General features: G+C 29.3%; 7 protein-coding genes across 7 annotated transcripts; 2 read left to right on the top strand and 5 right to left on the bottom strand.

Moving 5' to 3' along the window:
- The first annotated feature begins 13 nt into the window (after positions 1-13).
- BX663DRAFT_503505 (DNA-directed RNA polymerase III subunit RPC8-like protein) lies at positions 14-1,017 on the top strand. Its single transcript, XM_051526773.1, has 5 exons — positions 14-249; positions 309-395; positions 490-553; positions 622-847; positions 916-1,017. Exons 1-5 carry the CDS (start codon positions 42-44, stop codon positions 964-966), a joined length of 636 nt encoding a protein of 211 aa, XP_051384759.1. The 5' UTR covers positions 14-41; the 3' UTR covers positions 967-1,017.
- A 56-nt stretch (positions 1,018-1,073) lies between these two features.
- BX663DRAFT_503507 (uncharacterized protein) lies at positions 1,074-2,657 on the bottom strand. The gene is made up of 6 exons (XM_051526774.1): positions 2,597-2,657; positions 2,460-2,527; positions 2,337-2,387; positions 1,943-2,272; positions 1,674-1,887; positions 1,074-1,607 (listed from the first exon to the last, which is right to left on the bottom strand). Exons 1-6 carry the CDS (start codon positions 2,607-2,609, stop codon positions 1,192-1,194), a joined length of 1,092 nt encoding a protein of 363 aa, XP_051384760.1. The 5' UTR covers positions 2,610-2,657; the 3' UTR covers positions 1,074-1,191.
- Positions 2,658-2,691: 34 nt separating this feature from the next.
- On the bottom strand, positions 2,692-4,191 carry BX663DRAFT_503512 (kinase-like domain-containing protein). Its single transcript, XM_051526775.1, has 7 exons — positions 4,041-4,191; positions 3,773-3,955; positions 3,621-3,697; positions 3,312-3,540; positions 2,969-3,251; positions 2,903-2,930; positions 2,692-2,838 (listed from the first exon to the last, which is right to left on the bottom strand). Exons 1-7 carry the CDS (start codon positions 4,147-4,149, stop codon positions 2,779-2,781), a joined length of 969 nt encoding a protein of 322 aa, XP_051384761.1. The 5' UTR covers positions 4,150-4,191; the 3' UTR covers positions 2,692-2,778.
- BX663DRAFT_451440 (uncharacterized protein) lies at positions 4,170-4,802 on the bottom strand. Its single transcript, XM_051523758.1, has one exon. The coding sequence runs from the start codon at positions 4,781-4,783 to the stop codon at positions 4,319-4,321; it is 465 nt and encodes a 154-aa protein (XP_051384762.1). The 5' UTR covers positions 4,784-4,802; the 3' UTR covers positions 4,170-4,318.
- A 181-nt stretch (positions 4,803-4,983) lies between these two features.
- Positions 4,984-7,241, bottom strand: BX663DRAFT_530234 (P-loop containing nucleoside triphosphate hydrolase protein; the record flags this gene model as incomplete). Its single annotated transcript, XM_051530307.1, has 3 exons — positions 4,984-5,232; positions 5,323-7,068; positions 7,137-7,241. 3 exons carry the CDS (start codon positions 7,239-7,241, stop codon positions 4,984-4,986), a joined length of 2,100 nt encoding a protein of 699 aa, XP_051384763.1.
- A 1,603-nt stretch (positions 7,242-8,844) lies between these two features.
- Positions 8,845-9,675, top strand: BX663DRAFT_503514 (general control of amino acid synthesis-like protein). Its single transcript, XM_051526776.1, has 4 exons — positions 8,845-8,948; positions 9,032-9,104; positions 9,178-9,310; positions 9,441-9,675. The coding sequence occupies exons 1-4, from the start codon at positions 8,879-8,881 to the stop codon at positions 9,537-9,539; spliced, it is 375 nt and encodes a 124-aa protein (XP_051384764.1). The 5' UTR covers positions 8,845-8,878; the 3' UTR covers positions 9,540-9,675.
- A 10-nt stretch (positions 9,676-9,685) lies between these two features.
- BX663DRAFT_503518 (uncharacterized protein) lies at positions 9,686-10,885 on the bottom strand. The gene is made up of 4 exons (XM_051526777.1): positions 10,867-10,885; positions 10,367-10,788; positions 10,193-10,312; positions 9,686-10,140 (listed from the first exon to the last, which is right to left on the bottom strand). Exons 2-4 carry the CDS (start codon positions 10,634-10,636, stop codon positions 9,709-9,711), a joined length of 822 nt encoding a protein of 273 aa, XP_051384765.1. The 5' UTR covers positions 10,637-10,788; positions 10,867-10,885; the 3' UTR covers positions 9,686-9,708.
- Positions 10,886-11,142: the final 257 nt, after the last annotated feature.

Here is an 11,142-nt window from a genome sequence, read left to right on the forward strand (position 1 = left end):
ATAAAATAAAATTCTCATTTCTCTGTATTTGCACGTATATTATGTTTATACTTTCTGAATTAGAGGATACAGTTAAAATTATCCCTAACGATTTTAAAAAAGATGATAATGATGCCATTACTGATGTATTGAATGAAAAGTATGCTAATAAAGTAGTGCAAGAAGTCGGTCTTTGTATATGTGTTCACGATATTTTAGAAACATCAGAAGGCTTCATTCTTTATGGTGATGGCTGTAGTTATATTAAAGGTATTCTGAATATATTCAATTAACTAAATTAATCAAAAAATTAATATTTTATGTATTAGTCACATTTCGAGTTGTTGTGTTTAGACCTTTTGTTGGTGAAATATTAGTTGGTAAAATCAAGAGTTGTTCACCTAATGGTGTTCTAGGTAAACAAAAAAAAAAAAAAAAAAAAAAGAAAAAAGAAATTACATGTTGACAAACAATGTTAGACTAATTCTATAATATATGTAAAAAAAAAAGTGACTATGGGATTTTTTGATGATATTTTGATTCCAGGAGGGGCGCTTCAACCTGGAACTAAATTGTAAAGTATAATGAATACAATAGGAATATAAATTCCTAGTTCTAATTTTTCTTATGATTCAAAATTAGTGATCCAGCAGAACAAGTTTGGGTGTGGAATTATGAAGGAGAAAAGATGTATATGGATATTGAAGAACCTATTCGATTTCGAGTATTACGTGAGCAATTTACAGACATTACACCGACAGTGCATCCACCTTTACCACCTACAGGTCGTAGACGATCTATAGCAGATACTACTGCAAATGATGACCTTGCTGCCAATTCCACTAAAATACCACCCTATTCAATTACTGTAAGATAGTTGAACATCTTTTAATTCAAAAGAAAAAGAATTTTTATTCACTTTTCCTTTTAATATAGTGTACAATTCAAGAAGATGGTTTAGGCCTTTTATCATGGTGGGGAAGTTAAAAGTGATGAATATATATTTATGTATACACACATATATATGAAGACTCTCTCTCTCTTTTTCTTTTCTTTTCTTTTCTTTTTTTCTTTTTTGGCTTGTGAACACAAAAATTATTATAATAGAATTTCATTTATGCATATATTTATATAATGTTAATATCCTTTTTTCTTCGTAGAGATAATAAAAATGTATATAACTTGTATATATACATCTAATAATAATGGTATTTAAGCTTGATCCAATAGAAAATTTGTTGCTTTCATCATATCATAATTATTCTTTTCTAAGGCATCGATAGCTTGAGTTCTTGAGAAGCCCATATTACACAACTCAGTAATTAAATCTTCCCGTGGTATGGCTGGTTGAGACAAAGGTAATGGTGGTAATGGAGGAGGTGAAACGGCAGTTGAATTATTAGTAGCAGATGTTTGGTGAATAGAGTGATTTGTCGAAATAATAGGTGAAGAAACAGAAGGAGTTGGCATAAGTGAATTTGTAGTATTATTAAATAATTTTGGAGGCAAAGCAGGTACTGAATTAATCATGTGTTGTCTTTGTAAATGTTGTTGTGATAATGGATAATTAGTACTAGTACTAGTACTAGTAGTAGTAGTAGTAGCGTTTGGCTGGAAATTCCAATAAACTACAGCAAAGAAAAAAAAATTGAATTATAAGCTTTTTTTTTGTTATTTATACTTTCTTTTATTACCTCCTTCATTCTTCTGGTAAGACTTACTATGCTGTAACTGCGGATATGATGGCTGATATGGATATGGCGGAGGAGTTGAAGTTGTAGATGTTGGGCTATAACTAGATGATTTAGGACTTCCAAGTAAAGATCTCAATGCAACCATATCATTTTCTGGAGTATCCCATGGATCTGCTGGTGCTAATCCTTGTTCAAATTTAAGATAATCAAAATGCTATCAAATGAAGTAGTAAATAAAATGCACATGAGTATCAACAGTTAAATATTACCTTTTCATGGCCAATTTCCATAGGCACCACTTTTCCTGCTTCGTTATTATTTACATTGGGTGAAACAGCATCACTATCTTCACTATTATCTTCGCTTTTATTTAATAAAGGATATTCATGAACATAGGTTTGTTTTGGTTGTAAAATACGTGTATCTGTATCTAAAAATCCCGGTGCAATCTTTCTCGCTGCTGCTTTTTGTTTATTCATTTTTTCTTCTTCATACTGTTTCTTTTGTAAATTAAAGGCTTCTTCTGACTCTAAAGCCTTTTTTCGTGCTGCTTCTACTTGTGCAATAACTTCTCGCTCAATTGCAAAAGGATAATTTGACTATCATAAATGTGAATTGGTAATTATTCTTTCTTTTTCCTTTCTTTTCTTTTTCTTATATTACCACTTTCTTTATATCATCAGACACTATTTGTAACTCTGAAGCAATCAATATCTAAAGTTTTTTAATACTGAATATTTAAAATGTATGTCATTATTTAGCATAATTTTGTTTTCTTTTCATTACCCTCTTTGGTAATTTATATAATGGAGAAACCATAACTGGTATACTTTGAAGCACAGCATAAGTTGAACCTTTTTGTAATGAATTTAGTTTATTTACTTATAATTGACTTAATTGATGTATATATATGCATTGCATACCTTGATCCGACATTATTAAATGTAATTGTAAAATAATAATAATAAATAATAATAATAATAAAAAAAGTGTATATATGAATAATAATAATAAAAAGGAGATTTAAATCATACATTATTATTATGTGGTAATATTATTACAAAATAAAATTTTGCTGTTGCTGGTGCTGGTGCTGGTGCTGCTACTATTGTTGTTGTTGTCTATTCATTATTATTGACTTGCGATGATTTATAAAAACAAATTTCTATATATCAGATCTTTATTACTAAATCTTATCATCCTTATTAATACCCGTTGTTACTATATACCTTATTTTCGTTTCCATGATTACCATTACTATCTTTTTTATCATCCAATCAAATTTATAATCATACTCTATTCCTTCACGTATAAAGACCTTTTTGAAAAGATTACGTAAAAAATTATAATCTGGTTGACCTTCGAATTCTAGTTTCCTTGTATAGTCAATATAATTCATAAATTCAAATGGCATATCTTTACATAATTTATCAAGTGATGTAGTCACTTTTCGTTCACTTATCATTTCATATTTTTGCTTCTTTGTTTTTGCTTTTAATCCTTGCCATGGTAATATCCCTTTATAAAAATAAATTAATATGTATCCAAGCGATTCTAGATCATCTCTACGGGATTGTTCTAATTTATAAATAAGTCTATTATACGAACAAATTTAAAGGAGTCATCAACTATTACTACCTTTCCCCAAGTGTGTATAAATACTGGCATATCTTGCTGTACCTGTCAAGTTTTTGCCTTCTCTCCAAGGTATATGCAGATTTGTTTTTGGATCTTTATATCGTTTAGCGAGTCCAAAATCAATAAGATTTATAACATGACTACAGCCATCTAAGCCAATAAGAAAATTATCTGGTTTTATATCACGATGTATAAACTTCTTTGAATGAAGATATTCAATTCTAGAAAGCTTTATATATATATATATATATATATATGCAATATGTTAATTTATAATACTTGATATAGGCTAATAGTGAACGCATTTACCATTTGATCTGCTAGCATTAATACTGTTTTCAGCGAAAATTTTCTCTTACATTTATTAAACAAATCTTCAAGTGACGCTATAAATTACTTGATATGAATCTATATAATTATATATTTGTATATATATATATATTGTGGGAATTGATACTTACGGCCTAGTCTATCCATAACCATACTGTTATAATTGTATTCTGTCGAAAAATGTCTAACTCTGGGTATACCAATACCACCAGAAATTGCCTTATAAACATTATATTCATATTCAAGTTGAGGATGCTTTGCGGAAACCTTTTCAAATTTAATGGCTACTTCTTCTCCTGACTTTTCTTCCAGTCCTTATAATAAAACACAAGAAAAAAAAAAGAAAAAAAAAAAGACAAGTTAAGAAGCTTGTCGCGTTATCAAATACATATATTTCACCTCTATGTATCTCTCCAAAAGAACCCGAACCTAATTTTGTTCCTACTTTATACTTATTAACAATTTTATAACCTATAAGAGAACAAGCTGTTGCCACAGTTGTTGTCATGATAATAGTGTAACTAAAGGAAACAAAAAAAAAACAAAAAAACAAAAAAAAAAAAAAGAAAACGAAAAGATGGCAAGTTGTAAACAAAACATCACATGACTTTATGCATTATTTTTATTTACAACAGGAGAAAAAAAGGAGTGAAAGAAAAAAAAAAAAAAAAAAAGAGCTAATCATCAGCAAAAGGAAAAGGTTCATCTTCAGATTCACTTGATTGATCTTCTTGTGGCTTCTTATTATCTTCAAACCAAAGATGGTTTCCATATGATATACATAGTTCTTCCTCTTTTTCTATATCACGTAATGTTACATATCGAATTAATTTGTTGGGTATATCTCGAATAAAACCAACGTTAGGTGAACTATCATGATTAAACATTGAGCCTAGTCCAAGTGCTAAACCAAATCCACCTGGCCAACAATACGTATAATGATCCAACACTGTAAATCGACCATGTTCTTCATATTCTTTGGAATTAAAAAATAAAATGGGTGAAATCTCTACTAAAGTATTCTTTGTTATTCTTTCTTTTGTAAAAACACCTCTGCCTCGAATAGGATCGGTTCTTATTTCAAGCTGTAAAGCATGCTGTTTTAAAGGAATAATGTCATCATCATCATTACTATTTGACATGCTTTGTCTATTTTCGAACAAAAAAAAAAGATATTTTTTTTAATAAGCCACTATATGTGTATCATATTTTATTTCTCTCTCTTTTTTTTTTTTTTTTTTTTTTTTTTTTTTTTTTTTTTTTTTTTTAATGCAGCAGCAACAGATTTTTTTTTTATTAATTCTAAATAATAATATATGTACATGTTACAAATAAGTTTTATTTAAGCACCCAAAAGCTTAAGTGCAAGAGCTTCTTGATCCTCCAATGTTTGAGGTTCTTCAATATCAATAATTCTCTTTTTACTAGATGTTTCTTCTTCTTCTTCACTATCTTCAAACCATTTTCTTTTACGATCTGTCTCTTCTTCAGACATTTCTGAAGATACTTCCTCTTCCTCTTCGGATATAGCTAAATCCTCATCATTCTCTTCTTCACTTGAATAAGCTTCACCCATTTCTTCCTTCATAGCCTATATTCATTCATATCAAACAAACACACACATACACAAAACAATGTTAATGACTATAACATTTATATTAATAAAAAAAAAAAAACTTACAGCTCTCTCTCTTTCCTTCCTCTTGATCTTCTTTTCAAGTCGCTTTTGTTTAGCAATCTCTTTATCTTCCTTATCAGCAGTTTGCATAGCTTCACCTTTTTCTTCAATAAATGCCTTAATTTGTGATTTAACATCGCCTTCCTTCAAAAAGTCTTCTTCATCAACCAATTCATACATAGCATGAGCATTGCCCTCTTCATCAAAAAGAACCTTTTCACCACGAGGCATGGTCTTGACTCGTTCTTTTTTGGTCATCTTTAACTTTCGTTTGGATATATTTTCTCCTACTAAATCACTGATATCTTCTTCATTATCACTCTCCAAGTCATGATCAACACGTTGAATGGTAAGAAAGTCTTCGTCATCTTCATCATTATCATCTAATTTGATTTTATCACCCTCATAATCAACAAGTTTATTATAATGCTCAGACAAAATATCTTGATTCTTTCGTTGGAACATACGATCATATTTAGTCTTTTGTTCTTTTGTTGTACTTTTTTCCTCTTCTTCTTCCTCTTCCTCTTCCTCTTCTTTCTCCTCTTCTGGTTTTCGTGCACCCATCTTCTTTTCTGCCTTCTTAACAAACTTAATCTTAGGAGCACCTACTAACCCTAATGAAAGTGCGAATTCTTCTGCAGGTAACTTGGTGACATCAAAAACTGTTTTATTACGTTGAAGATAGACTGATCGCATATAGGCTACGAAGGCACGTTGGGCAAGATATTTAATCTCGGGATCTTGGAAACAAAAGCTTTGTAATTGCTTTTGAATCGTTTGCTGTTTATTATTTCGGATCTTGATTTCTTCAATAGGTACACGTTTCTTTTTGAGCTCTTCAGTCATACCTTCAACCTCAGAAGGTACCAAGATAAGAAGAGCATGGCCATCTGCATCGAAACGAGCTGTACGACCGACACGATGAATATATGTATCAGCATCTTCAGGACAATCCAGCTGAACAACCCAATCTACTGCAGGGAAATCTAAACCACGAGCTGCTATATCTGTACACAACAAGACAGCATGTTGACTTGATGTAAACTTTCTAAAAATATCAACTCGTTTTGTTTGTTTCTGTTTGCCATGTAAATGCATGATGGGGACACCTGGTTGAAGTTTACAAAAGGATTCAAAGACAAATCGAGTTTGTTTACAACTACTCAAAAATACAATAGTTTTGCTTTTTAAGTGCGTTTTAATGAATGAGTAAAGCACATCCAATTTTTTAGGAAGTTCTGTAACAACATAGTGTTGAGAAAGAGTCTTGGGCGTACTGTGTTCTGCCTTTTCATGGACAGCAACATATTCAGGGTCTCTTAACGATAGACGAGCTAAATCTTTAACAGATCGAGTTTGTGTAGCAGAAAACATGAGTGTTTGTCGTTGAGGTGGCAAGTTTTCAATGATAGCATTCATTGTGTTTTGGAAACCCATATCCATAATACGATCTGCTTCATCTAGCACAAGAACTTGTAAATTATCACATGAAAAGCCTACAGATTGGTCCATATGTTGCAAAAGTCGTCCAGGTGTACATACCAAAATGTTCATACGTGCTATACGCTCTTGCTCTACTTTGAATTCTTTGCCACCAATAATCAAACCTGCTGAAAATGTATGTGTTCGGCCAATCTTTTTAAGAACTTCAAAGATTTGAACTGCTAATTCACGAGTAGGCGAAATAATTAAGGCGCCTAATCCATCTGCTGCATTCCATTGTTGTCTAAACAAAATCTCCAATACCTAAATTATATTAAATGTGTTAATTTATTTATTTATTTTTCCCCTTGTTTATGTTAAAAAAAACTTACTGGAATAAGGAAAGTCAGTGTTTTACCACTACCTGTTTTAGCAGCACCTAAAACATCTCGTTTAGCAAGTGCAAGTGGAATGCCCTTTCTTTGAATTTCAGTCATTTGTTTGAAATTAGCTTGAGCTAATCCTTTCTTTGTCTTTTCAGAAATAGGTAGCTCCAAGAAAAGCTTGCTATCATTATAATTTTCCTAATAATAAAAAGTATGATTAGATCTAATCAGATCCAGAATTATACATGTCTATATTAAATATAAAACTTACAGGATGACTAGCTTTTTCTTCAAGAGATGCTAAAGTGTCTTTTTCCTGCTTTCTTCTAGACTCTTTACTGTTTTTCTTTGTTTGTAATGCTACTTCTTTAGCCATTGTTTTTTTTTCAAGTAAAAATAAAAAACACTTTTTTTTTTGACTAAGTTACAATAAAAAAGAAAAAAAAAGCCGTCTTTATCACAGTCACAGAAAGTGTATGTAGACAAAATTCCTCCAACCATGCAACACTTTCTTGGGTTTTGGTATCTTACCTTGGAAGGATTACTAACTTTCTTGCTATGTAATGGCATTACCATTACTATGTCGGAGGGGAGGAGGCTATTGGAGTTTTTCTTGAGCCATTTTCTTATTTTTTTTTCTTTCTTGAATATAGTTGTACTTTCATATTCTCGTAGTTAATCCTGTTAATATCAAAACCTTTTGGCTCTTTGAAAATCAAGAAAAGCAGATGTTATATAATTTTTAATAAAAGCAGATATTTTTTTTGTTAAAATAGTAATAACTTTTTATTTTCACTGTGGGAAGATCAAAGTACAATTTAATGATCCCAATGTATATACATACATACTATAGCTATTTTTTGTTCTAGTTGCAGTATCATATTCTACTCTGTATAAATTTCGATTAATATATACATACATACATACATCTATAGATATATTATGATCAGAAGATCGATATAGTAGAGTGTTTTAAAGTTATAGCATATCACCTCTGGGAAATAAAGCCTATTGTATTTTTTTTGTTTTTGTTTTTGAGGACGCCTCAAGAGCAGAAATTATATAGTATACACCACTACATGCTATCTCATCAAGATAAAACTCTAAATGAAATAATAAATAAATAAAAATATCTTACAGAATACAAAACCACACAACATAACCTGATATTGAGAGACCTCTTTAAGACTCTAAATAGCGCCAGTTCATGAATTACTTTCTTGGAATAATACCCTACCTTAATAAATTATTCTGCACAAACAACTTCCAACTACAACAGGGCTCAACTAATTTATAATATAAATAGATGAATATACCTTTAATTTATCGTGTCATAATCCATGCCATAATAACTAATTCTAGTTACTTCAAATTTATTTACTATTTATATAATAGACGACTTGAGTACTTGTTTGATTAATATACTTGTCATTATTTGTTTACTTGAACAAATAGTATTCTATCATACGAACAAAAGATTAAAATAAAAAGACAGCAGCCAAAGTAAAAAGTTAGAAGAAAAAAAAAAGACTAGTACCAATATCTTGGCTATTCTAGAAATCAATAAATAGCCATCGTGTCCATTTAATTGCTGCATTTACCAAGAAATATTTCTATAAACTGAGTATTTCTATGCGTGTATATAATTTTATACAATTACATAATCTTAAAGAATGGCATATTGTACAACTCCGAATACGACCTTTTTTTTATGCTCTTTTCCTTTCCATTTAATAAAATAGAATACAATGTCAGATTCACTTTCACATTTGTTAAAGGAACATAACCAAAAAAGGGCACAAAAAAAGAAGCAAAATGGTACATCTTTGTTTAGTGATAATAATCAACACTAATGTACATATTTATATCCATCTATGTATATATATTCATGAAAAAAAAAGAACAAATTAAAAAGAATGCTATTCAAACTACTCATGAATTAACAGACATGTTAACAGAATATGTTAATGAAGGGTAAAAAAAAAAAAAAAAAAAAAAAGGATGAACAATTAATCTTTCTATCATTATTAACAATGCAATAACTTAGGGTTTCAGAGATATTTTCCAAGCAAAAGCAATTAGAGCAACATTCAAAAAAATTAGCTAATCAGACAACGCGTTATATGAATCAAACACAACAGTGGTTAAAATTAGTTGATGATTTCAACATGTCACTTAAAGTAAATCATGGATTCTTTTTCTTTTTCTTTTTCTTTTTCTTTTTCTTTTTTTTTTTTTTTTTTTTTTTTTTTTTTTTTTTTTGTTGTTGTTGTTGTTGTTGTTGGCAATTAAACTGTTGTTATATAACAGGAATTGGGTGATGTAAGAAATTGGGCCGAGATTATGGAACATGACATGAAGACAATCATGACTACTTTGGAATTTGTTCATCAAGGTATAATAGCATGATATAATTCGATGATACATTTTGATTAAATCATTATAGGTACAATGGATGAGTAAATTATATACCCGTATTATGCAGCACTAGTTTGAAGATTGTCACATATATTTTTTATTATGTTTAGAAATAAAAATAAAAAAAAAAAAAAAACGAAAAAGAAGAAGGGTATAATGATCATACATTAACAACTTGCTTAGCAATTGAAGTGCTTAAAATATGATTAGATAATTCTATAAAGTTATTATTGTTGATATTATCTGATAAAGAAGTAATCCAAATGATGTATTTTACTTGATTCTCTAATTTATTAACCACGTATTTGCCATTGTCTTTTTCCCAACCTCCTTCAACATGAATTATAGGCTGGATATTCTGAATAAAATTCAATTTTGTTTGTTCAGAATCACAATAGAATATTTTGAAGAGATGAAAAAGATTAGCATTGATTAATAGACGTTGAATTTGTTCACGTTCTTGCTTTGATATAACGTGTATGATAAGATAAATGTCATACAGTCTAGAAAGATGAATGAGTAAGGAAATAGTATTTTCATAAAATGCATGATTTGGTGTATTCATATCTGTTGATGGATTCCATAATACAGTCTATAATAAATGGTTATTAGAAGGAGAAAAAAAAGGAGAATGAATATATTACATTTTTAAGTGAAATTGACATTTTTTTCTTTTTCAAAATATTATGAATAATAGCAGACGTAGATAAGAGTCCTGTACCCCATCTAAAAGTAGGAGGAGAAGAAGGAGAAGTAGGTATTATCTATGTTATAATATAAATACTAAAATTATATTCAAACTTTTTATATCATATTACCTCTTCTCTTTCTCTAAGCTCTGATAAATTTAAATTTGCAATACTACTATTCACTCTTTTCAAGGGACATAATCTTTCAGTTTTATTCTTTAAATGTAAATTATAACCGAGTCTTTTTGACTGTTTTTTATTATTGTACCAATACATAAACATACGAATTAAAGCAGCAATTAAAGATGAATATCCCATTGCTTTTATTATTAACATAGGCATCCACTGCAAATGAATACTTTTAGTTTTATATAATTTTTGTAATTGTTTGGAGGCCATTAAAGAGAGATGAAATGAAAAAAAAAGAGAGAATATAATAAGGGGAGAAGAGGAAAAATGGTGCAAAATCAATTTTTTTTCACATGTCAGTTTATGTGATTTTTTTTCCCCGCATTTTTCATTGGTATAAATAAAAGCTGAACCATCCTACACTAGTATAAATTACACAATATAAATATTTATTTGTATTTTTTTTTTTTTTTTTTTTTTTTTTTGTTTTTTTTTTTTACATAATAAAATTTTAGTGAGTCCTATTCATTTTTTTTTTCTGTGAAAAAAAACAAAAAAAAAAGGGGGGGGGAGGGAAAGGTATAACATATACGTTGTTGTCATGGTTATAAATATAGGTAGAATGAAAGGCAATCTATTATTATATAATCAATCAATTTATTTATACATAATGACTAAAGAAGTTTCATTGTTAATAATAAATTTCAACTTTTACCTTCATTCATTATCTTCTTCTTTAACAAAGAAAGGCAAAAATATGTGGCTAATTTGGTAAC

This window comes from Cokeromyces recurvatus (assembly GCF_025118155.1).
Source record: "Cokeromyces recurvatus strain NRRL 2243 chromosome Unknown BX663scaffold_7, whole genome shotgun sequence".
NCBI lineage: Eukaryota > Fungi > Mucoromycota > Mucoromycetes > Mucorales > Mucoraceae > Cokeromyces > Cokeromyces recurvatus.